This window comes from Microtus pennsylvanicus, chromosome 4 (genome assembly GCF_037038515.1).
Source record: "Microtus pennsylvanicus isolate mMicPen1 chromosome 4, mMicPen1.hap1, whole genome shotgun sequence".
Lineage (NCBI taxonomy): Eukaryota > Metazoa > Chordata > Mammalia > Rodentia > Cricetidae > Microtus > Microtus pennsylvanicus.
The window spans coordinates 57,736,374-57,759,520 of NC_134582.1; the positions used below are offsets into that span (position 1 = coordinate 57,736,374).

Consider the following 23,147-nt stretch of genomic DNA (forward strand, 5'->3'; position numbering starts at 1 on the left):
CAGCCTATTCTACAGAGTGAGTCTTGGGACAGCCAGGACTACACAGAGAAACCCAGTCAAAAACCAAACCAAACAAAAAACAAAAGCAAAAACAAAAAGCCAGCAAAAGAGCAAAGTGACCGAAAGCCTGAATCCATTTTGTGCTGGCCAACTACTCCTGCGCACGCAGATTGCCCTGGAATACGGTTGATAAACCCAGTGTCACTTGAAAATTGGTTTATTCCTCTGATGTTTGGAAAATGCTGTTTCCTTTAGTAGTCCACCACCTCTGGCTCTTAGAATCTTTCCACCCCATCTTCTGCATAGATCCTTAAGCACTGTAGCCCCTCAATTTCTTATCGTTCCCCCAAAAGATGGTAAAAATTTCAAAAAATAAGAATGGATCTATTTACATCATGTCAGCTTTGGGAAAATCCTATAAGCCTTTATTTACTTGGCATAGTGCCTGTCAAAAATAAATTGAAATTCCTACTTTTAAATATACTGAAATGCATTTGTCCTTATGTATATGTTATATATCATATACCATATATCATATATTATATGTTATATATATATATGTTGGCCACTGAACCCAGGTCCTTGAATATGCGAAGCAGTGCTTTCCCACTAAGCTACATTCATGTTCTATTTTAAGATCAGTAGGCAGATGAGAATAAAAGCAGGTTAACTATTAACCAATTCTGAACTGACTCCTTCATTAATGAATTCCTTAAGGCACTCACAGTTGGACATGCTCTTTTTCTAAGAGGGTGAACTTCTGTGAAAGGGATTCTTTGATCCACAAGTGTGATTCCAATGTTATAACAATTATTATTTATGCCCAAAGCACACTGGTACTTAAGGAAGCTTATGGAACATATTAGCTAATATGTCCCACATTATTCATTTGGTAGCAATCTTGGCTCCTCCATATCCAGATTATGTATCTTGGAAATTAATGAAGCTGAATGTACTTAGGAGGTGTTGTAGCCCAGTGATCTCTTCACATTCTGATAGTCTTGAGAACAAATGAGCAGATTTCTCAGACAAAGAGCACTGTGACCACACTGGAAGGCCTGTTGTCATACACGAGAAAACACAGTCCCGAGCAGTGTACACACAGGTACTGTGGCACAGGTTCAGGTGGAATGCACCATCTGACTGTGCTGAGTGCTTGTGGAGTCCAGGCAAGGCTGGTCCCCCGAAAACCTAGGATAGGGAAAGGAAGCATTTGGTCAATGGCATAATGACGGTGATGTACGGGGCACAAGGACAGCAAGGAAGGGAAAGTTAATAACAACAAAAAAGAGGGAAAATAAATATATTTTAATAAAATATCTGAGAGTCATCCTTTGGGTATTAGTTTTTATTTATTTATAAATAGGTCCTTGCTGTAAAACCTAGACTTGTCTCAAATTCCATTGCAATCCTCCTGCCTCAGCCTTCAGAGTACTGGGATTATAGATGTGAACCTGGTTTAAGATTATTTTTTTTGCCATCTTTTAAAAAATTAGCATATGGTTTTTCATTAGTTTACAAAATAACGGGTTTTATTATGGTATTTTCATACATACTTTTTTTTTGATCCTCGATCCCATCTTCCTCCTGCCCCTCCTGTAGCATCCTCTACACTCCCCCACCCCCAGAAAGTCCTCTTGTCTTCATGTCCCATGTAGTCTACTATACTTTTTCCTTCCCCTCTTAAGATGTTCTCACTCTCATGTTCACCTTTCTAGTTTCATGTCTCCACCCCCCATATACATACACACATACAAAAATTAAAGCCTAAGATTTGTATATGATAGAAAAATGTGGAACTTGCCTTTTTTGACTTGAGTCTGATCTCCTTAAGTTAAACACCTATGAGCTCGGGATGCATGCAACTTGGCAGAACACTTGCCTAGCACACAAGACTCTAGGCTCCATCCCCAGCGTGCATAGGTACACTCGGGCAGTACACACATGTACACACACATACACACACACAGTTTTGATCAATAGCAAACAGAATTTCAAATGAAATAAACTTTCTTTTTAAACAGCTCATTGACTTCACCCCTGAACACATCAAATAGTGTATGCCCTTTTTAAAAAATTTAAAATGTACGTACTGCAAAGCCCCCCTTCTTTGGTTGTCGTTGTTGTATTGTTTTGTTTTTCAAGACAGGGTTTCTGTGTATAGCCCTGGCTGGAACTAGCTCCGTAGACCAGGTTGGCCTCAAACTCACCGAGATCCACCTGCCTTTGCCTCCTAAGTGCTGGGATTAAAGGCAAGTATCACCACTGCCCGGCCCTCCTCTCTTTTTTTTATAACTGAGATAACCCAAACTACTCTACACTTTCCCTGAAGCCTTTTGAAATATGCCTTCCACAAAGGACAAGCTGTCTAGCTGGCTTCGGTTTTCCTGCTAACAGCAGCTAGTATTATTCAAAGCAGGTAGACAAGGGAGAGGTTCTGGCAAGCAAACGGCCTGATCAGACATCAAGATGTGCTTTCAGAGGAGTGGCGTGTGTTCTGTGTGTCAATAACAAGCCATAATTACTTCCCATTCACAGGGCGGGCATTGGAGTGCAGCCTGCTGACTCACCCAGCTGCTCACAGTTTATTTCTGCTGGGTTTCCCTGCTGCCTGCTCTACAGACGTCATGACCAGAATGAAAGTTTCTCTCCGTTTCCCTTAACAACAGTGCACACACCAGGCATGGACAGCGAACTTCCAAACATCCAGCAATAACCAGACCCCAGGCAGGGAAGGGGAAAAGATTGCTGTAGAGAGATGCCACAATCTTTCAGGCTTCCAGATGACAGTCATTTGCCCTACGGTGTGAGTCACCGGCACCCCAGTTTCAGTATCTCCTCTCTGTCTCTCTCTGTCTCTCTCTGTCTCTGTCTCTGTCTCTCTCTCTCTCTCCCACTCAAGTAGTTAAAGTGGTATCTTGTAACACAACCACGTTGCTATTATCGAAATGGTTCTCGATCTGCTATCCAGTGGAATCATCTGGAAGTTTTGTTTAATACCAAGAATGCCTACTTCTTGTCCCCTCTCCACCAACAATCTGACTTAAATGGTTTAGGATGGAAAGTAAGATACCAGGACTCTCCAAATCTCCTCAGGTGATTCCATGATGAAGCCAAGTTTGGTTATCAGAGCCCGCGCAAAGGAAGCTTACCTAAAGACCACCCTGTTTCAGAGATCAGTGACACATGACACTTTCCTAACCGATGTGTTAGCATGGGAGACAAAAGTGACAGCAAAGCCAGGCATTACCTGCCTGGACGAGCCCTTCCCCACCACCGCCCCCACTTTGCCGGGTGTCCTAGAGAAGCACCCCACATTACCTTTCTGATCCCCCTTTGATCTCTGATCTGTTTCATCCTAGCGTCCAGTTCCGCCAAGTCGCACCCCTGCGGTCCTCTCAGATCAGAATCAGGTCCTGCTCAGATCTCACTCAAGACTGGACTTCTCTAGTACGTACCTAAGCTAGGGCAGTGCCTCCGCCTTGCACCACGGCCCCGGGGCAGATACTTATGCTAATCAAGAAAGTTCTTGCGACTCCTCCACTCCTTGCTTACAGGCACACGCGGGTGTGGGCATTTACTTAATTAACCCTTGATTTTTCTTTTGCCTTGACCCCTCTGTAGTGCTTTTGGCAGTCATTTTATTGCCCTGTGGGTCCGGATCACTTTATTTACTTTTTTTTTTCCAGGAAAGGATTGGACCTGAGCAAGTAGTGAACACCCGCTGAGGGGGTAGGAGGTGGAAGGAGGGACAGCAGGGCCGTCTGGTGCTGAGGTGAAGGGACAGTTAATGTTAGGAATATTAATTACTCTGCGCGCCACTGACCCAACGAGGGCTAGCAGAAGGGGGACTGGAGGTTAAGACAAAGGCTCCTGGTCCAATGGCTGCAGCTCCATTCCTCCGAGGCTGCAGCTGCTCCTTTGACACTGGCTTGGCAAAGTGACTTAAGTGGTGACCAGACCCTTTTGCTCTTTCCGGTCTGAAGACCGCGTTGCCTAAGGCTCAGGTTCAAAGGCGCGCGCGCGGGGTGGGGTGGGGAGTATTTTTTTTTGAACCCACCCAGCTTTCTGGGCCTTTGTGGCATCACTTTGGCTTCGGCGGAGCACTTGGAAGGGTAGACTGAAGAATGCCCCTCCAAACCAGAGTGCTGGTCTTCGAGTAGCACCCCCCTCGCCCCGCCCGGTGCTCCCTGGAGAACCTCTCAGGCGCAGACTAGCGACCCGCTCTTCTTGCCACACACCCATCTGATTCCCAAGTCCCGGATCGTTCCCAGCCCTGCGACCCTTGTCCCCGGACAGGACGCACCAGGGAAGCAACAGAGCTTGGGGGATCCCGGAATGCACTCCAGACTGGGTGCGCGCGGTACACTTCTTGGTCTGCCCCAAAGTGCGCAGCTTTTAGGAGCTCCGAGGGCTCTCAGCCCCCGCGTCCCAGTGCTCCAGCAGGAGGGGCCGAGCTCCGAGGGCGCGCACCTACAAAACCCCCTCTCCTAGGTGGCCCCAGCCGTCACTCTTCGGCCAGTGCACTTTGTGTCTGCCAGCGTGGCAGCTCTGACTCCCTTCCCTTTCTTGGGGTATACCGCTTTAGCTCCCGCCACAAAAAAAAGAGGGGCGACCAGTAAGAACGCGGCTGCGTGCACAACCCTGGCAGGATAACTTCTTGATGGGCTCGGAGACCCCGAGATCCGCTTGCTCCTCGATCTGCAGATCGCAGACCCAGGCGTGGGTGGGGAAGGCGCGGCCAATCCCGGGCCTGGGAGGGACTGACCCAGGGCAAAGGGTGTCGGGGTGCGCCAGGGCTGTACAGCTTTGAACATACTTGACTCACCTGCTCCGGCGTTGTCGCCTCCTTCCTCTGCTGACAGCTGGGGGCTTTGTTTCTCCACCCCCTCAGCCTGCCACGCTCCGCCTCCACACTCTCACGTGACTCGCCGTCGGCCACCGTCAGAGTCCACTTGAGAGAGCCCCCGGGCGCCGCCTCTTCTCCGGGTGAGGTGGAGACCCCAGCAGTGGAGGAGACCCTCGGGTTCAGGGCGATTCGCAGAGGAACTCTGGGTCAGACAGGCTGAACTGGTGACAGAGGGAAAAGTGTGGGGGTTGGGGAAGAAATGGAGAGAGCGGATGGCTGCAACCAGATGGGAGCAGAAGGGCGAAGCTTGCCGAGGATCCAAAGGCGATGTCCCACCCTGAATGAAGTACCTGCACCTGGGCTCTGCATAGCACCCCGAAACTATTTGCACTCACTCTTAGGAACTTCTGGATAAGGAGGGACAACCTAGTTTTATTAAAAGAAGCACCTCATAGCCGGATAGCGCGATTAATGATTTAGTAACTGTGCACTGTATGGAGGTTCCAAACCTACCTTTTGATTCTGTTGATGTTTAGTTAAAGTTGGAAAATAGGTTCCGGACTGGGGAAGTTCCCTCCGGAAGATGATTGGTGTGGGCACTTGTCCATATGGAACAGCAGCCGTTTTTAATGAAACGAACTAAAAAAAAAATGTTAGGGCTTCAAGACCAGGTTCAGTATCTGCTGTTCTTGGAAGTGGTCCCACCCCTGCTGTTTACAATACTCTCCAGTGTCTGCATTGGAAACAAATTACTGTGGGACTCCCTCCTTTAGTCCCCAGGGAACAGGGTCAGCCTCATCTTGATGCGCCCACTCTCCCTGCTAACTAAGGAGAAGAATGCATCTCCGCCAGCTGTCACTAAAAATCCTTAGAGGGGTTGACCTCAGCCCAGCACTCACCCCGTTTCTCGTTCAGAAGGATCCGCTGGGGACTTTTTTTTTTTTTAGAAAAAATTCAAATGTGAGTGGATCCAGCCTTGAGCTCAGAGTCTCTGTGTCTGGTAAACTCCTAAGTGATGTAAGGGCTAGTTTGAGGAACACACGTTAAGGACAAGGCTTAGAGTGTACTCTTCGACACTAGCTGGCCCTTGCTGCGTTTTGGCTGCCCGACTCTCCGGCTGTAAGATGTGACTGGTATTTATTATTCTCCGTGTTGCTATGAGAAAAGGCCAGCAAATGCACCTCTGGGGAGGGGGGGGGGTGTCTATTTTCCATCACGGCAGGGAAGAAGAGGCTGCAGGAGTGTGAGGCAGCTTGTTTTCTCCTTTTTATTCATCCTGAAACCACAACCTATGGTTTGGTGCTCCCTACGTTTAGGATGGGTCTTCCTACCAGGGTTAATCCAATCTCACAAACGTGCTCTGAGATTTGTCTCCTAGGTGATTTTAGATCCCGTCAATTTGATGATATTCATCAGCACAGCATAAACACCCAGCTCATTGCAGGGTCCGGAGGGATAAACCAGGACCCGCATAGTGCCTAACACACCAACGTTTAGGAAGTGTGAGCTAACTAGCTGCTGGGTCATTGCAGATGTGAAGTCCAAGCATGCTTGAAGAAGCAGTCTGGTGCAGGATAATATAGGAATAAGGCAGTCGCCCCACAGACGGTGGTCATTCCCACAGTATACCAGACATGCAGGTGTGCAGATGTGTGTGCCATAAGTGAGAATGGTCACGGTGCAGAGCAAACCATTTGTTTAAAAAGTTCATTTTCTATTTTAAATCGTGATGAATTGGTTCTCAGACACTGAATTAAAAATTCATTTTGCTTTTTATTACAGATAATGCCCAGCTGCCTGCTGGATGGGTAATCTATTTTAATATTGGAGTGAGTAAATGGGTTGTTCGGGAGCTGTACATTTCCCCTCCTCATTAAAAAACTTGAAGTTTAAATGTAAATGGCTTTATTAATGAAGATCTGGTATTCTTAGCTCTCAGGATGAATGGTGATGTCATTAGACTTCCCGTTCCTTGCTTGCCCCCCTTTCTTTCTTCCCCAAATATAGGTGTTTCTAAGATTAATTCCTCCCCTCTCTACCAATTGCCTCACAATTTAATTCATGTTTTAGTTCAGTTGTTAAGTGTGTAGAGATCACTTCTGAATCCATAGCTACATCCTTAACATCTTCCCAAGTCCTTGTCTACAGAGTGAGTTCCAGGACAGCCAAGACTACACAGAGAAATCCTGTGTCAGAAAAAAAAATTGGGGGAGGGATGTTAGTTGTGGCTTTAGCACTCAAGTCTTTAGGTTCTGTTATTCTGTGATGATGAATAAACTCTGGCCGTGGTCCTGAGGTTTGAACCTGGGACATCTTAGGTGTTGGGTGAGTATTCTGCTACTGTACTACCTTTCAGACCACGCCAGCAATAACTTTGATTTAAACTTATGCGGGTATTACTATGCTGTTTGCTGGGGGGTAGGTGTGGGGTGGTGTTTTTGAGACAGGATCTCTCTGCATAGCCCAGCTGTCCCAGAACTCACTATGTAGACCAGGCTGGCCTCGAATTCACAGATCACAAATATTTACTATGCATTTTCACTGAATTTCCCAGTAGCCTTTGCTGTGGTCTAAATTAAACTCCTTCCTCTCATAAAACTGATAACATCTCTGTGTTTGATCAAGATGATGTTCTGTATTGGGCAGTCCTTCGCTAGCAATCTAGGGATCCAGTGAGGGTGGGAAGCACACAATATGATTTATCTCAGCCATCATCCTGCTGCTCTTCCTTGGTATTTCCTCTAGACTTTGTCTTCAACAGTGACTGTCATCAGCTCGTGTGTGAAGCTGACTTACGGGTGTAAGAGCCACGTGAGCAGCTGTGAGCTGTCGCCCAGAGGACGATCCGTGGGAACACGACTGGGGAGAGACTGTGTCCCTCACAATAGGACAGACCATGCCGCTGCAACAAATGCTACCAAACTCCCAGTGATTGACACACGGACAGACTCCAGGGAAGCTGGCCTAGGTGATTGCCTTTCTAGCCTGCTTTAGCCTTGGACAGCTCCCTGAGAACACAGCAGGAAAGGGAGCAGAAGAACTGGACCCAAACCCGGGTGCCTTCACTCACCAGTGACCCAAGGCTTTTTTTCAGTTTCATTGCTTAAAAGAAGTCATGTTAAGTTCAGACTTTAAGGAGCTATGCACTCAACAGGAAGAGGAAAGTAGAGAGTTTGTGACTGTGGATGATAATATCACCCACAGGGATCCATTTAGAGGAAGTTGGGGATAAAATTAAACTAAAAAGAGCTTAGCTACAGCAGGAGGTTAGCAGAAATGACCAGTTGGGTGACTGCAGTACTGTGTGGCATTTTTGGGGGAGTGGGGCACCAATGCCATGCTGTTGTCATGCAGTATTATCAAGAGGAACACTTGTCAGTGCACTCCAGGTCTGTCCACTCCAGGCCTGACTATCCAGACGCATCTGCAGTGTACTGTCCTGGTTGTTCCCCAGGTAGCGTACCCACCTTAAATGCCTTAAATGTGTAAGGCTACAACAACACAAGACAACTTTCTAATTTTGATTGCAATTATGGTATTTTTTTAAAACCTTGGATGAATCTGTGTATATAAAGAATGAAATCTTAAAACAAAAAAAAAATAGAGGAAGGCCATCAGGATAAAATTATCCCAGGTCATCACACGATTGTCTAAACTATACCGTTGACCAAGAATTCTCTGGTCATGTTCATGGGAACATTGTATTACAGCATTTCAAGTTAAAAAGAAGTTCACAAATGAGGAAAATAAAATGCTTTTCAGAAAACCTTGGGGGTTTTTCTAAATGCCTAAAATTGTATTAGCTAAATCTACCACGTATATCTTCCCATACTTCATATATTTATGAGATAAACACTAACGCCTGTTGTAAAATCTAGAGTGCAATGCAGGTATAAGATATTATATGCTGCAGGGCACTGAGTCATGGTTCTGGTTTAAATCTTGTGTAGTCTCTGAATACATGGGTCAATGACTTCACTGTATAGAACTATTTCCCAGTATATGCCTTTGTAAAATACGGCCATTCCCTAATATTCTGACAGCTTCTACTACACATTTCTACAAATATCCATCACACAGGGCTCTAAAGGAGACACAGAGTCTATTAAGTTGTGAACTTTTTGCTCAGTCCCTTCTCTGACTGATTCCCACCCCCCTCGAGTCTTTGCTGAGTTGTAATTTTGTCTTAGATATGATTTGTAACCTCAGGAGATATGCTGTAGAGAGTCACTTGTAAATACATGGCTGATAAGAACAAGACTGAGAAGAAGGTGCTCGTTACCAGTATCTGACGGTCTTTGTCAGGATGGAGAGTAAAAATGCCGTCAGATGACAGTGTGTTGGAATCACTGCCTGCTGTTGTCTGCAGCATCCAGGCCACCAACTCCAAAGCATGTCTGGATTCCTAGGAGCAAATGTTTGTGATTTGGCTAAAAAGTGTCAGGAAGTCCAGTGTAAGTGTCTCCCTAGCTTCGAGCTTTGATCATAACCAACTTTGGTGCCCCCATAAAGAAAGAGAATGGAAGAGGAAATGTGCTCATTACATAATGTGTTTATGAAACATAGGCTTTGTTTAAAGTGTAATGAAGGACCCAAAGTCATTCAGTATCAAAAGTGTTTATCATTTTATGACACGCTGGAAATAGAGTCACATACAAAGAAGTAAGGTGGGTGCATAATTTTTAATGCTTCTGTTTGATCTTTTTCTCCTTCCCTGCCCCCACTGTATTTCCCCAGTTCTGGGATAGCTTGTCCATGCCAGGCAAGGATTCTACTACCAAACTACAACCCCAGCCCTTTTCCTTTTGGTTCTTGTTTTGAGATAGGGTCTTGCTCAGTCACTCAGTTTAGCCTTGAACTCAAACCCTCCTGCCATAACATTAGGGGCTGCAGGGATCCCAGATTTGAATGACTAGGACTGCCTTATCACAGTGCACATTAAAGTCAGAAGTCCCGTTAATTCATTAGTTTGTCAAGAGGACTTGGATTTTACCAGTAAGGAGTATGGATGTGCAGATCCACAGGCATCTGTTTACCAAACTCAAGGAACTCTGAGGGGAGGGTTGGGCTCGACAGCATCAAGGAGCATCCTTGATTCTCTACTAATTCTTAAAGAAAGCTTCCATTTGTCAGTTGTTGACAAGCACTTAATAGATTTATTCATTACATTATCTAATTTGACCAACTCAGCCTGTGAAAATGGAGAGTTTAAAGTGATCGAAGACAGCAGAAACTGTGTGAACATTAATACATTCTCAGAAGAGTCCTTCCAAACCTGTGCCTTTGAAAACCGAACAATTATAATTTCAGCCAATCATATCCTCCCCTTGTTTGCATATGTAGCTCCCTGGGAAGCACAGTTAGAGGCCCTCAGAACCATCACACTAAACATCAAAATGGACTGCGGTGTCACTCAGATTTATCAAGTGACCTTATCACAACGCAGCTTCCCAAAATTAGCCACACATGGTGAAGTTCATATGCCATCTATGTACTCAGGAACCCGAGGCTGGGGCATCACAACTGGAGGCCATGTCAGCCTTGTCTGCTAAGGGATAGTCTGTCTCACAGAAATAAAAACTTCCGAGATTATGAAACCTATTTACCCACAATGCTTTCACTAAGCAATATTTAGGTAATAGCAATAGATTTTACCTCTTTTTTTTTTTTTTACCTATTTTTTAAATAGCTTACAAAATAGAATTTACTTCCTTTTCATTTCAGGGTTCCAATTTTACATTTTGTGATATTTTATGTGTGTAATATATGACTACAATACCACAAATGCTTGTATTATTTACAGATGAACATATAAGTGTGAGATAAAAGTTCTACTTAGAGAAGTATGTAGGAAAAAGGAAACAGAAACAGTACTGGAGGAAAGTCATCTGGGATCCGGCCCAGTTTTTGGAAGATGGCTTCAACAGTAAGGGGTGAAGAGGGGAAGAGCCGAGTCACAGTGATGACCTGGCTTCAGACAGTGGCATGATGGAGAGCAGAGGTCTGCAGGTGTGTGTGTGCGCGTGCGTGCGTGCGTGTGTGTGTGTGTGCACGTGTATGTGTGTCTGTGTGTATGTGTGTGCACGTGTGTGTGTGTATGCACGTGTGTGTGTGTGTGCACGTGTGTGTGTATGTGTGTGCACGTGTGTGTGTGCACGTGTGTGTGTGCACGTGTGTGTGTGTGTCTGTGTGTGTGTGCACGTGTGTGTGTGTCTGTGTGTATGTGTGTGCACGTGTGTGTGTGTCTGTGTGTGTGTGTGCACATGTGTGTGTGTGTCTGTGTGTGTGTGCACGTGTGTGTGTGTGTGTGTGTGTGTGTGCACATGCGTGCGTGTGTGTGTGGTTAGCTCCAGGTTTGCCATCTTGCACTCTGAATGGACAGTGAAGCTGGAGATGATGAAATATGATGTCAAGCAGGATACAGAGCTCAGTTCGGGACACGCTAAATCAGAGGTGCCCAAGGGATCCCAGAAGGAAGGTGGAGGGGGGGGTGCTACGGATAAAAATCTGAAAGTCAGGAGATCTCAGAGACGTATATTTTTACAGTAACTTTAATTTCTCGGACTATAATCCTTTCTAAATGAATTTAAAATATCTTTTCCAATCCCCTGGAAACTTCATCTCTTGGTGCGGACCCGAGTCCCCTGGCCTTATCATCCAGGTTACTCCAGATTTATTCTTTTATTTTTTTCTGGCCCTAGCTCACCAGGTTGGCCTTGAACTCACAGAGATCTACCTGCCTCTGCCTTCTAAGAACTGGGATTAAAGGTGTGTACCACCATCACTGGCTCAGATTCATTCTTTGTCCTAGTGTATTGTACCCACAAAACTCCTCCTCCCATCCCACCTCTACTTCCAGGGAACATAAACACAGCTTGTGCCAACCCAGCTGAGGTCTTTTCTGCTGATCCGCTCAGCCTTCTCCTCTAGCCCATGCCCATTTCTTTGTGTCACCTACTTATCCACAGAAACACTGTCTACAGGGACACTCAGCGGGCACACTGGGCTGGAACTCAGGTAGGTGATTTTCATCATCATTCCTGACCTCCATTGTCCTCACTCTCTGTCCTGTAGGAACCTGCGTGTAGGAGGCCCTCCTTTCACTCCACCTCCATTCGCTGGTGGCTCCATATTTTAATGCGGACCCAGGGTCCTCCAGCCCTTCCATCCCTGTCTCCCTAGACTTATTCTTTGTCCTTCTGCAGTCTCCTTCCATTCCCTGTGTTCTCCACCTCTTGGTGCAAACCCCAACCCTCTAAGCACCTTTCTGAAGAAAGGCCTAGTCTTTCCTCCTAGCCCATCTAGGTTTCTTTCTGTTACTGGCCAACCTGTAGAAACACTCTCTACCAGGGGCATCACAGCCACCATGCTTGTGCAGCAACTAAAGAATGAAGCACCCACCCAAGAAAGACAAAAGAGAAACACTTCAAGCGTCATAACTACAAATGACTAGACCCTAAGGGAATAACTCAAACATGAACAGCCATAACAATATGCCTCCACCAGAAACCAGAAACCCTAGTGCAATAGACCATGAAAAGTGTAATACAGCTGGAGCACAATGCAGGGACTTCAAAACAGCAAGTGTGAATATTTCAAGGACCTTAAAAAGAATAGGAATAAATCTCTTAGTGAAGTTCATGAAAACACAATCAGCTGAGTGGAGTAATGAAAACAATTCAAGACATGAAAGTAGAATTTTAACAAAAAAAATAGAATCACTAGAGAAAACCCAAACTGCAATAAAACTGGTAATGAAAAATTAAGAATGTCAAACAAATACCTAAGAGGTAAACCTCACCAATAGATTGCAAGACATGGAAGTGAGACTCTCAGGCATTTAATGACAAGGTAGAAGAAATGGATACCTCAGTCAAATTAAATGTTAAATCTAAAAAAAGTTCAGGCACAAAGCATCTAGGGAATCTGGGGCACTATGAAAAGACCAAATACTATACAAATAGCAGGAATAGAGGAAAAAGGAGAAGTCCAGGTCAAAGGCACATAAAATATTTTCAACAAAATGATGCAAGAAAATACCTCCAACTTAAAGAAGGAGGTACCAATAAACATGTAAGAAGAACCAAATAGACTGGAGAAAAGACATTCCCTTCAGCACATAATAATCAAAATGCTAAATGTATGGAACAAAGAAAGAATATTAAAAGCTGTAAGAAAAAGAAAACATATAAAGGCAGACCTATTAGAATTGCACCTGACTTCTCAGTGGAGACTCTAAGAGCCAGAAGGTCTTGGACGGATGTTCTGCAAATTCTGAGAAACCACAGATGTCTGCCCTGATGCCTATACTAAAACTATCAGTTGTTGTGAGGTTAGTCCACTAGAGAAGCTGAATAGAAAGTCTGTCTTGCCAGTGGTTGCATGGGGAACTTGCACAAATCATGAAGCCCAAGCCTCACTGTTCTTTGTCTTTTATGTAAAAAAACCCACATCCTGGTTGACATACTTCAGTTTGCAAGAACAGTTAGGAAGAAATGAAACCACAGAAGCCAAAAAGCAAGGTAAATGCATGTAGGAACTTTCCTGGGTCTACAGACCTGGTCTTTGATGGAATAAATCTTTATTTTAGTTAATGTTCTACTGCAGTGAAGAGACACCATGACCATGACAACTCTTAGGCATATTTCAAGTTTTTGAAACTTCACAGCCCACTACCAGTGACATTCTTCCTCCAATAAAGCCACGCCTCCTAATCCTTTTAATTAGTGCCATTCCTTGGTGGCCAAGCAAGATCTGAGTGGAGTTGGGGGAGGAGAAAACATGATTAAAATGTATGAAAAATTTTTAATAAAACAATCTTTTTCTTTAAAGACACATTATAATAACCGTTAAACATTGGTTGCCATCTGTAATGAGACAATACTATTGAGGACTCCGCTTTCCTTCACTGCCCATTGCCGACAAGCAATCGAACCTAACATTGGAGTGATGTTTGCGTGTGATCTCTCTGAAAGTGTGTCCCGTTTTGTGTTTCCATGTGACTACTTGCTCTTTCTGTGGGGCTTTCTCTGTTTTCATTCGTTTTAAGATAACTCTTTCTTACTTCATTCTGTATTTTCTCATTACAATCTTATTGTTCAGGTCAGCTTTAAAAACTATAAATAAAGAAATTGTAGACATTTGGCTATTTTGTTGTGAAACCAAAGCATGATGTTTACCTCAACCTTCAGTCTTCTCCACATAGCTTATGAGAAACTTGTTACTGGTAAGCTGTGACTATACACCCACGCCACTTCCCCCAGTTTCTTGCTCAGTGTGATCTAAAATGTCTGGTCTCTGCCCTTGTCTCCCAGCAGACAATCCCTACAACACTACTTACTTCCTAGTATAGGAGTGAGCAAGTCCACCAATGGCACTTGTTCCGATATTCCTTCTTTGCCACCCAGGGATTAACACAGAGGGTCTATCCCTTGGATGACAGGAGCATCTATTGTTTTAATGAAGTGACTCTTGCTGGGTTCCTGGATGGCATAGATGAACAAAAAGACCAAGCCATGAGTATAAATTGGGATTTTCAGTGACACATTCTCATCTACAGGAACAAAGAGTTAGGGATTTTGTTCATAAAAGATTATGTCTTTGTGATGGATCCTCCATAAAAATACCTGGACTATGGTGTTCAGGGTTGCCCAGCAGGTGGCTGAGTGTATGGGGATGCAAGAAGGCTGGTGAGCCAGGGAGAGCAGGGGAACTTCCATTGCTTTGCTCTGTATTTTGTTCTGTGTCCAACCTCTGCCTGGTTATTCATCTGTAGCCTTTGTAGTCTCCTCTGTAGGGAACTAGTAACCGTTAGCAAATTGTTTTTTCTAAACTCTGTGAGTTCTTGTAGAAAATAGTCAAACCCAGGGAGGAGATGGTGGGAACCCAATTTCTAACTTAAAATAGTTGTTCAAAGAAGCTGGTGCTGCGGAATACTAGCTTAAGATGTGTTACGTTCATTTAAGTTGTAGAATATTGTTTAATGATGCAAAGATGTGTTGCGTTTGTTTGACTCTGTGAAGCTGTGTTACTTTGCTTGTCTAAAACACCTGATTGGTCTAATAAAAGAGCTGAATGGCCAATAGCTAGACAGGAGAAATGATAGGCAGGGTTGGCACGCAGAGAGAATAATCAGGAGGAGAAGATCGAGGAGTGAGAAAAGGAGGAAAGGAGGACATTAGTTACTAGTCACCCCTCTACACAGTAAGCCACGGAGCAACAAGAAAAGTATATAGGGTAGGGTAGAGAAAGATAAAAGCCCAGAGACAAAAGGTAGATGTGATAATTTAAGTTAAGAAAAGCATGGGGAGAAATAAGCCAAGCTAAGGCCAGGCATTCATAAGTAAGAATCAGTCACTGTGTATTCATTTGGGAAATGGGTGGTGACCCCTCAAAGAGCAAAGAGTGAAAAAAACAAAAAAAGAAACGAAACAAACCCACCTACAATCCGGAGGCCTGGATTTGAGGCTGGGATCTGAAGTAGGAAGGAGTCTTTTAGGGTACACCCTTACTAGGGAGACCTGATGCTATTCCCAAGGGTGTCAGAACTGACTTTGATGGTAGGCATGAGTTGATCTTCCTGGGGAATGGCTTGTGTTACAGGAATTCTGCTGGCCCCCAAACTTCTGAGTAGAAGTGTGAGGATGTTGACCATCTCAGCGAAGAAGAGTTTGTGGTCCTCATCCACCGCCTCCTGCTGGTTAGGTGCCAGCCGGCAGAGTGCACACATGCCGTTTATACACTACGTCACCAAGGATTTTAGTTGTTATTGTTCCTAAGTAATTTTTGGTTAGCATGCAAAGGCATGGTTTCATTGTGACATTTCCATTCATGTCGTTAGACTTTGTTCTTATTTGTCCTTGGATTTGAGGCTGGGATTTTTAGTCTTCCTAGACTGTGCCCTTAACCTGTGGAACCTGAAGTTTTTTCAAGTAGTGGTAAAGTTGACTTAAATTTTAGGACAATACAGTTGGTGTCTTCTTGATCAACAGAAACCCCCCACCACCAAATTCAGCCTCTAGAAGTGTGAGAAGATTCATTCCTTCCCTTCCCCAATAGTTCCACCCTATCCCATCTACTTCCATAATGCATGCATCTCATTAGCCTCTCTCCTTTTCCCCTAACATCCTTTAGGACAGTAATTTTCTCTGAAAAAATTTTATTTATCAATATTGCTGTGTGCATGCCGTGTGGGTGTGGACGTGTGGGTGTGCCGTGGCGCTCCTGTGGAAGTCAGAGACCAGCTTCATGGAGCTGGTTCTCTCCTTCCATTTTATATGGCTTCAGACATTAACTCAGCTTGCCAGGACCGTATGACAAGCACTTTATCAGCCGAGCCATCTCGCCTGCTTCTAAGAGAGTATTTTTATACAAACATACTTTATTGTTTCAGCTAATGAATACACTGAAGACCATAGAAGCAACACTGTGTGTCTCCTGCAACATTAAGGTAGGAAGATGAAGATTAATTGCCAAATTACAATCCAGAATTCATAAATAACAGTTTTCGTTAGAATATGGCACATAAGTGATAAAAGAAGAAATATAGCATACATGAGAATATCAGAACTGACAGCCTTGAAGTAAGTTTCTGGAAGCCCACAACTGTTCCAGCAAAATGCTACTCACTTTCCACTTAAAACATCACTTAAACAGTACATTAAACCACACCATCTGATTAATTCTTGTCTTTACTGTTACCATTTAAAAATGTTTGTCACCATCTCATTCTGACTAATTAGAAACAATGCCCCTGGGCCTCCTGAGAAATCCAGCTGCTACATATGACTATGCATTGGCTCTGGGGATTTGGCTCAGCTTACTGAAATAAGAACAAAGGATGGAGAGCAAGCCCTGCAGTGGTGGGATCCTTGCCGGGCAGTCCCTACCAGCCTTGCCGGGTAGTCCCAAGCAGGTTGTTTTGGAGGCTCAGCAACATTGTTACCTCACTACCATGTGTTTTCTTTCCTTCAAAACATCCAATTGGGCTGAATGGTAGTGGCGCACACCTTTAATCCCAGCACTTGGGAGGCAGAGGCAGGCAGATCTCTGTGAGTTGGAGGCTAGCCTGGTCTACAAAGTGAGTTCCGGGACAGCCAGTACTGTTATGCAGAGAAACCCTATCTTGAAAAACCAAAACAACCCCAAACACACACACACACACACACACACACACACACACACACACACACGAAAAAAAACCATCTATACTGTTCATGACTCATGAGGGCACGTCTAGTTCTGTCTCCTAATTAGGACCGGAAAAAAGGGACTAAAGAATGAACAAAATAGGCGCGCTTCCCTGCAGTCTCATTCAGAAAATTTCTCCTTATTGCCTTTGGGCATTTTTTTTTTCTTCTTAGAGAGCTTTATGGGCAAACCCCAGCACTGATGTGTTACTTAGAGAGAGAGGCATGCTTATAACAGCAACGCAGAGGGACTAGGCTCAGGGAGCATTTTGACCACAAAGACATTCCCTTTGGGTACAGATCTTTGTGATTTCATGTTATTATTGATGCCAGATCAGATTCACTCTGGGTGACTCCAAGTTGGCCACACGCTGTTTAATCATTACGAGCTCTAGCCTGCACAGGTGGGACCAAGTGCAGCCTGTGTGACCTGATCTCCAGAGACTTTAGATTATAGACACAGTGGCCACTTGGCTTTTTACATCCCAAGAGAAGACTGTACTTTTCAAAAATAGAGAGAAGTCATCAGAAATCCTAGACATAATTACCAGTTAGGCAGACTGTACTTCAACTGTGTGATGGATTATGTAATAACTCCTAAAATCCATGCTAAATATTCATAGTCACAGAAAAACAATCACCATTCTATATAAAGGACAAAAACAGGATTCAGAAGTTTTGAACTTTGTATCTCTGGCATGATACAGTTTGAGTAAACAGTTCCTCTATTGTCTGTGATAGACAAACAAGATGGAAGGAAGTATCTAACAAACAGTGTGATGCTCCCCGTTGTTGGGATTTCTATTCCATCTTTCATGCTTTTCAGTTTTTAACTGGAATTTTTTATTGGATTTTGAATATATATAGTGAGAAAGAGAGATAGAAGAGGGCAGAAGCTAGAGTCCAATTTGTAGTGAATTGGGGTGGTTTCAATGACTTCCTGACACTACTGTTTTGCTTACTTCCTAAGCTTAAATGGTTTTCCTGCAGGACAGAATGTTTCTCCTCCCTCTGTGTGCTGGGTACTGTGTCCCTGCACATGCCATCACAGTGTCTGTGAGTTCAGATGTGCATCAGTCCTGTTGTGTCTGGAAGAGGTTGTTTCTTTGGAGCATCTTTAGTGATACATTATTTGTATTTTAATAAATAAATCAACCCAAAAACCAGAAAAGAAAGGGAGCCAAGCCACTAAAGAAGTCTTACCTCTACCAAGGCTGGGTGAGGGTAAACTGAGCAGACTAAGCCTCTCCTCCAATTGTATATTCCCTCTAGTGCTGGGATTAAAGGCATGCGATTCCCTAGGACTGGGATTAAAGCTGTGAGCCACCACCACCTGGATTTGTTTCTGCAGTGATCTTGTGTAGACCAGGCTAACCTTGAACTCAAACTGATCCATTTGGTGCCTAATGTTTGGAGAACAAATCCACAAAAAAAACCATTTGCCTGAGGCTTTTTAGCCACCAACACAGGCGGGGGCTGCATGTGGGGGTGCAGCCCCACCAGGCTAGGCTTTTTCCTCCCCTCCTCTTTCTCTCTCCACCTTGGGTTGTAGGTTCTCCCTGAACCCCCTTCTCAGGCTGCTGCCAAACTAGGTAGCTGCCTTGAAATCCAGTCAGGCTTTCACTGTTTTACATAACAGCAATCAGCCTCACACCTTCATCACCATCATCAGTAGATTTGATAAGACAATTGGGAATTAGTTAAAAGAGAGAGTTTTTTCCCCATACATTACAAGATGGGAAAAACCATTATAACAGAGGGATTTGGGTCTCTGTATGATGACATACCAGTCAATTTGAAATGGAACAATTAAATGAGAGGATATCTAATTTATATGGCAGTTAAGTAATATCAATTTTAAACTATCAGCATTCTGACTTTTGTCTTATCACTAAAAAAATGTGATTAATCTGAGTGCTAAGATTCAGGCATTGGAAAAACTAATCATGGATCACAGAGAGATTCAAATCCAGACAGAAGCATTGCATATAAGAATAGAAAGGAACAGCCTAAGGTTTTTCAGACAACCAACTTTAATATATCCAGTAACTTTATAAGAATTGCCAAATGGCAGAGACTCTGTTACAGCTAACTAGACTCCTGTGCCATTGTTAGATTTAAGGAGATTCAAGGAAGCAATAGTCTCATATGGCATGCATTCACCTTTTGAGAAGCAAATGTTAAACTTGTGGTCAATTTGTAATAGAATTACTTTTAAAGACTGGAAAAATTTGGTTAATGGCGTTTTAGAGACTGGTGCACAATTACGATGGAGTACCCGGTTCAGAGAAGAGGCTAAGATTATTGAACAATGAACTAAAGCTAGAGGGTGGGAACTATCCCAAGACCAAATTCTTGGAGGAGGAGACTAAGCTACTATAGAAAGGCAGGCTATCTATGATTACAGCACCTGGCTTTATACCGTGAAGCAACTTTGAATGCTCAGGGCAGAACTGGAGAAACAGGAAAGAAAATTGAGATATTTACTAACGTTATGCAGGGACCAAAGGAAGTCTTTACAAAACTCTGTAAGATTGACTTCAGCAGTAAATAGAAAGATACCAAATTCAGAAGCTAGACAAATTATAGTTGAATCTCTGGCTTTTGAGAATGTCAATTCTCTATGCAAAAGGATAATTAGGCCCTTAAAGGCAAGGCCAGCACCTTGGGAGGAATGAATCTGAAATACAATTAAAATAGAATCCCACGAACATGATATACATGGATACGAGAGGTGATTTTTCAGAGATTTGAAGAAAAATTGAAATGTCAAATGTTATAATTGTGGCAAGCAAGGTCACTTTAAAAGGGATTGTAGACAGGGCATTCCTAGAAGCAATGTTTTTTCTCTGAGAATAATCCATTCAGAATGCCCCTCCCTTCTGGATTATGCAGAAGTTGTGGCAAAGGCAGGCATTGGTCTAATGAATGTGGGTAAATGAGGAATATTCATGGTACTCTTTGAGGGCCTCTCACAAATTCGGCCCTTAAGCCAAATGCTGGGATTAAAGGTGTGTGTCACCGTTACCTGACCTCTAGTGGCATTAGTTTTGCCTCTGGTCTTCAGACAAGAGTTATTTATCAAAATACAAATAATAAACCACTACAGTCACCTGCCATCTCAGGCTCTTACAACCTTCCATTTCTCCTTCCAAATAGAGCCTTGAGGGGAGGAGTTTGATGAAGACACCCCACTTGGGGCTGAGTGCTCCAGTCTTCCCTCTCTGGACACAGTCCAGATGTGGCTCTCTGTTAATTACCATCTATTGTGAGAAGAAAAATATGAGAAGCGATTTGCAACTGACACCTGGTGAGAAAGCACAGCCTAGTCTTCTCAAATAGAGCATCACTGGCCATGTCAGCCAGTATGGGACAGGTCCCTTGCTCAGGAATAGTTGGCTACTGCAAAGGGGATTCCACATTTTGTTTTATTTCCTTTTTTTTTGTACTTTATGTTTTGTTTTGGTCTTTTTTTTTGTCTTACTGATTTTCATTTTTTAAATAATTTGTCTGTTTTTATTTTTTTATTTTTTTCATTGTTTTTCCTGTGGGGTTTTGTTTTTTGAGATAGATAGAGGAGAAAGAGGGAGCGATAGATAGATAGATAGATAGATAGATAGATAGATAGACATATAGATAGATAGATAGATAGATAGATAGATAGATAGATAGATAGATAGAATATACAATTGGATTGGTAGGCAGGTGGAGAGGACCTGGGAGGAGCTAGGGAAGGGAAAACAATATGATCAAAATATAGTATCTAAAAATTTTTAAATAAAAACTGAAAAAAAAGATTAAATACCACAGCTTTCAAATACCCTGTTTCTCCCCCCCCCCTTTTTTTTAAATTCTGGTGGTGGTTTCTCCCCTTAATGGTCCATGTGCCTTTTGCACACACTTTTTATCCTCTTACCAACTGTTATAACTCAGGCGAGATGGGACTGCAGGAATCTCTGGAACCTTCATAGCAGCAGGGTGTCAGCTGAGGGAGGCAAGAAGGCAGCTCAGTGCAGCACGACTCAGTAGCCTGTGTGGGCTCAAACTTCCAGGAGTCTGACACCGAGCTGTTTATTTTAGACTTGTTTAAACACAGCACAATCTGGCAAAAACTATTCTTGTCATGATAAACTCAATCACGAATACACACCTAAAAATCTTTGAGGGTCAAAGGAGCTAAATACAAATTAGATGTATTCTTTGTAAAGTACATGTGAGTTCTTCCATAAAGATGGGTTCTGTAGATTGACTGAGAGAAACTAGCTGAAGAGAACGGGTCTGAAGGGGGTTCAGTGAGAAAAGTCTTTGACCACACAGTTTGTGGGAACATCACCTGGCAAAAAAGCATGTACCCTCTAGCCTTCTGGGCAGAAAATAGGTTTTGCATTCCCCCCCTTGAAGGAACATCCCTGTGTGTTTAACATCCCAGACTCCCCTAGTGAACATCTGTGGGCACAAAGACCTCTGTGCCCCCTACATGAGACAACTTCAGTATGCTTGGCTGGGAGATGAGTTTTGAATTCCTGGTTGGAGTACTGGATGGAAGTTCCTGCTGCAGAGTGGAGATGCAAGCGGTGTGGGTTAGGTGGTGTGGAGGCACAGGTAACGTGGCAGGGCACACAGGGCACCTAGAAATCAAGTCTAGGGCTGGAGAGATGGCTCAGTGGTTAAGAGCACTGACTGCTCTTCCTGAGGTCCTGAGTTCAATTCCCAGCAACCACATGGTGACTCACTACCACATGTGATGAGATCTGGTGCCCTTTTCTGGCCTGCAGGCATGTATGCAAACAGAACACTGTATATATAATAAATAAATAATTAAAAAATGTTGTTTAAAAAAAGAAATCAGGGGCTGGAGAGAAATCAGGGGCTCACAACCATCTGTAATGAGATCTGGTGTCCTCTTCTGGCCTGCAGGTATGAAGGCTGAACTCTGTGTACATAATAAATAAATCTTTAAAAAAAAAAGAAATCAGGGGCTGAAGAGATGGCTCAGAGGTTAAGAGCATTGCCTACTCTTCCAAAGGTCCTGAGTTCAATTCCCAGCAACCACATGGTGGCTCACAACCATCTGTAATGGGGTCTGGTGCCCTCTTCTGGCCTGCAGGCATGCACACAGAATATTGTAAACATAATAAATAAATAGAAAAAGGGAAATCAACTCTAACCTCAAGGTTTTCAATTACACAAACTCATTTTCTTTCTTTTCTACTCTATGACAGTTTCATACATATTTTTACTCTGGTCACAAATACTGCATTTAGATGGTACTTATTCTTGGTTACCCTTTCTTGTCCCCTTCCCATTGAGCCTGGACCTGTTTGTCTCCCTAACAAGTCCCCCTTCTACTGTCATGTATTTTTCCTTTGTGGGAGTGTAGGTGTGGAGCTAATCACTAGAGTAATAACACTTGCCGGTGACTACACCATGTAAGGGAAAAATACCCCCTCCTCCACTACCATTAAGTGTGTGCCTATGAAAGCAATGCTTGAACTAGTCTAGAAGTAACAGAGTTTTAAATATCTATTTTCTTTTTCTGGAACGCTGTGGTTTTGTATTACTTTGAATTTAAATGGTTCCAAAACCAACTATCCCTGTAATTTCAAATTCTTCTATACTTGAATATTTAATAATGACAATATGTACTAAGAGTAGATGGTACCTAACATTAAAGACCTCTGCTATGACAAGCTGATTCTCATGATATTCCGTGAGTTAGAAGGATCCTATGATCCTTTTGTATTTATGAGACTTGTCAAAGAGTAGTTAGTAGTGGAGATGGGGCTTTCAGTGGCTTAGAAGAAAGCTGTGGCCAAATGAAGCTTTGTAGTGTGAGTTTATGATCTGTGTCATTAGCAAACATACAATACAGCTTTGGAGTCTTTGAATTTGGCTCAAGGTTATGATCATTATTAATTCCCGACAGCTTGCTTGCTCACGGACATGTTTTTTTCCACAAGAATCGACCATTGGTGAGCTAAGGTTATTGTGAGTCACTGAGTTTCAAAGGCCCTACTTATTTTGTGCTGGGACACATTGTATTATAGATAATTTAATGGTGATTTATTTCAAGGGATATTTCTCTCTTTCTTAAGTACTTGGGGATTGAT

At 43.4% G+C, this 23,147-nt stretch overlaps 1 protein-coding gene and 1 long non-coding RNA gene across 4 annotated transcripts in view; one reads left to right on the top strand and one right to left on the bottom strand.

Annotated features, from left to right (window-relative positions):
• Nucleotides 1-5,183, bottom strand: part of Mapre2 (microtubule associated protein RP/EB family member 2) — a 146,287-nt gene extending 141,104 nt beyond the window's left edge. The window contains exon 1 of one of the 2 annotated variants that reach the window (XM_075969189.1): nucleotides 4,829-5,183. Coding sequence is in view for 1 of the 2 variants with exons in the window: in XM_075969188.1 (XP_075825303.1) it covers nucleotides 3,322-3,357 (36 nt within the window). In the remaining variant the exon portion in view is untranslated. Of the gene's footprint in view, nucleotides 1-3,321; nucleotides 3,416-4,828 lie in introns of those variants that run through there. The other variant, XM_075969188.1, reaches the window with a different exon arrangement.
• LOC142847915 (uncharacterized) lies at nucleotides 4,916-9,507 on the top strand. Of its 2 annotated transcripts, none has more exons than XR_012910324.1 (3): nucleotides 4,916-4,989; nucleotides 6,632-6,678; nucleotides 7,595-9,505. It is a non-coding gene; the product is annotated as an uncharacterized LOC142847915 (long non-coding RNA). The 2 variants fall into 2 exon arrangements; XR_012910325.1 differs by having other exon boundaries at nucleotides 4,954-5,055; nucleotides 7,595-9,507.
• The last annotated feature ends 13,640 nt before the right edge of the window (nucleotides 9,508-23,147 follow it).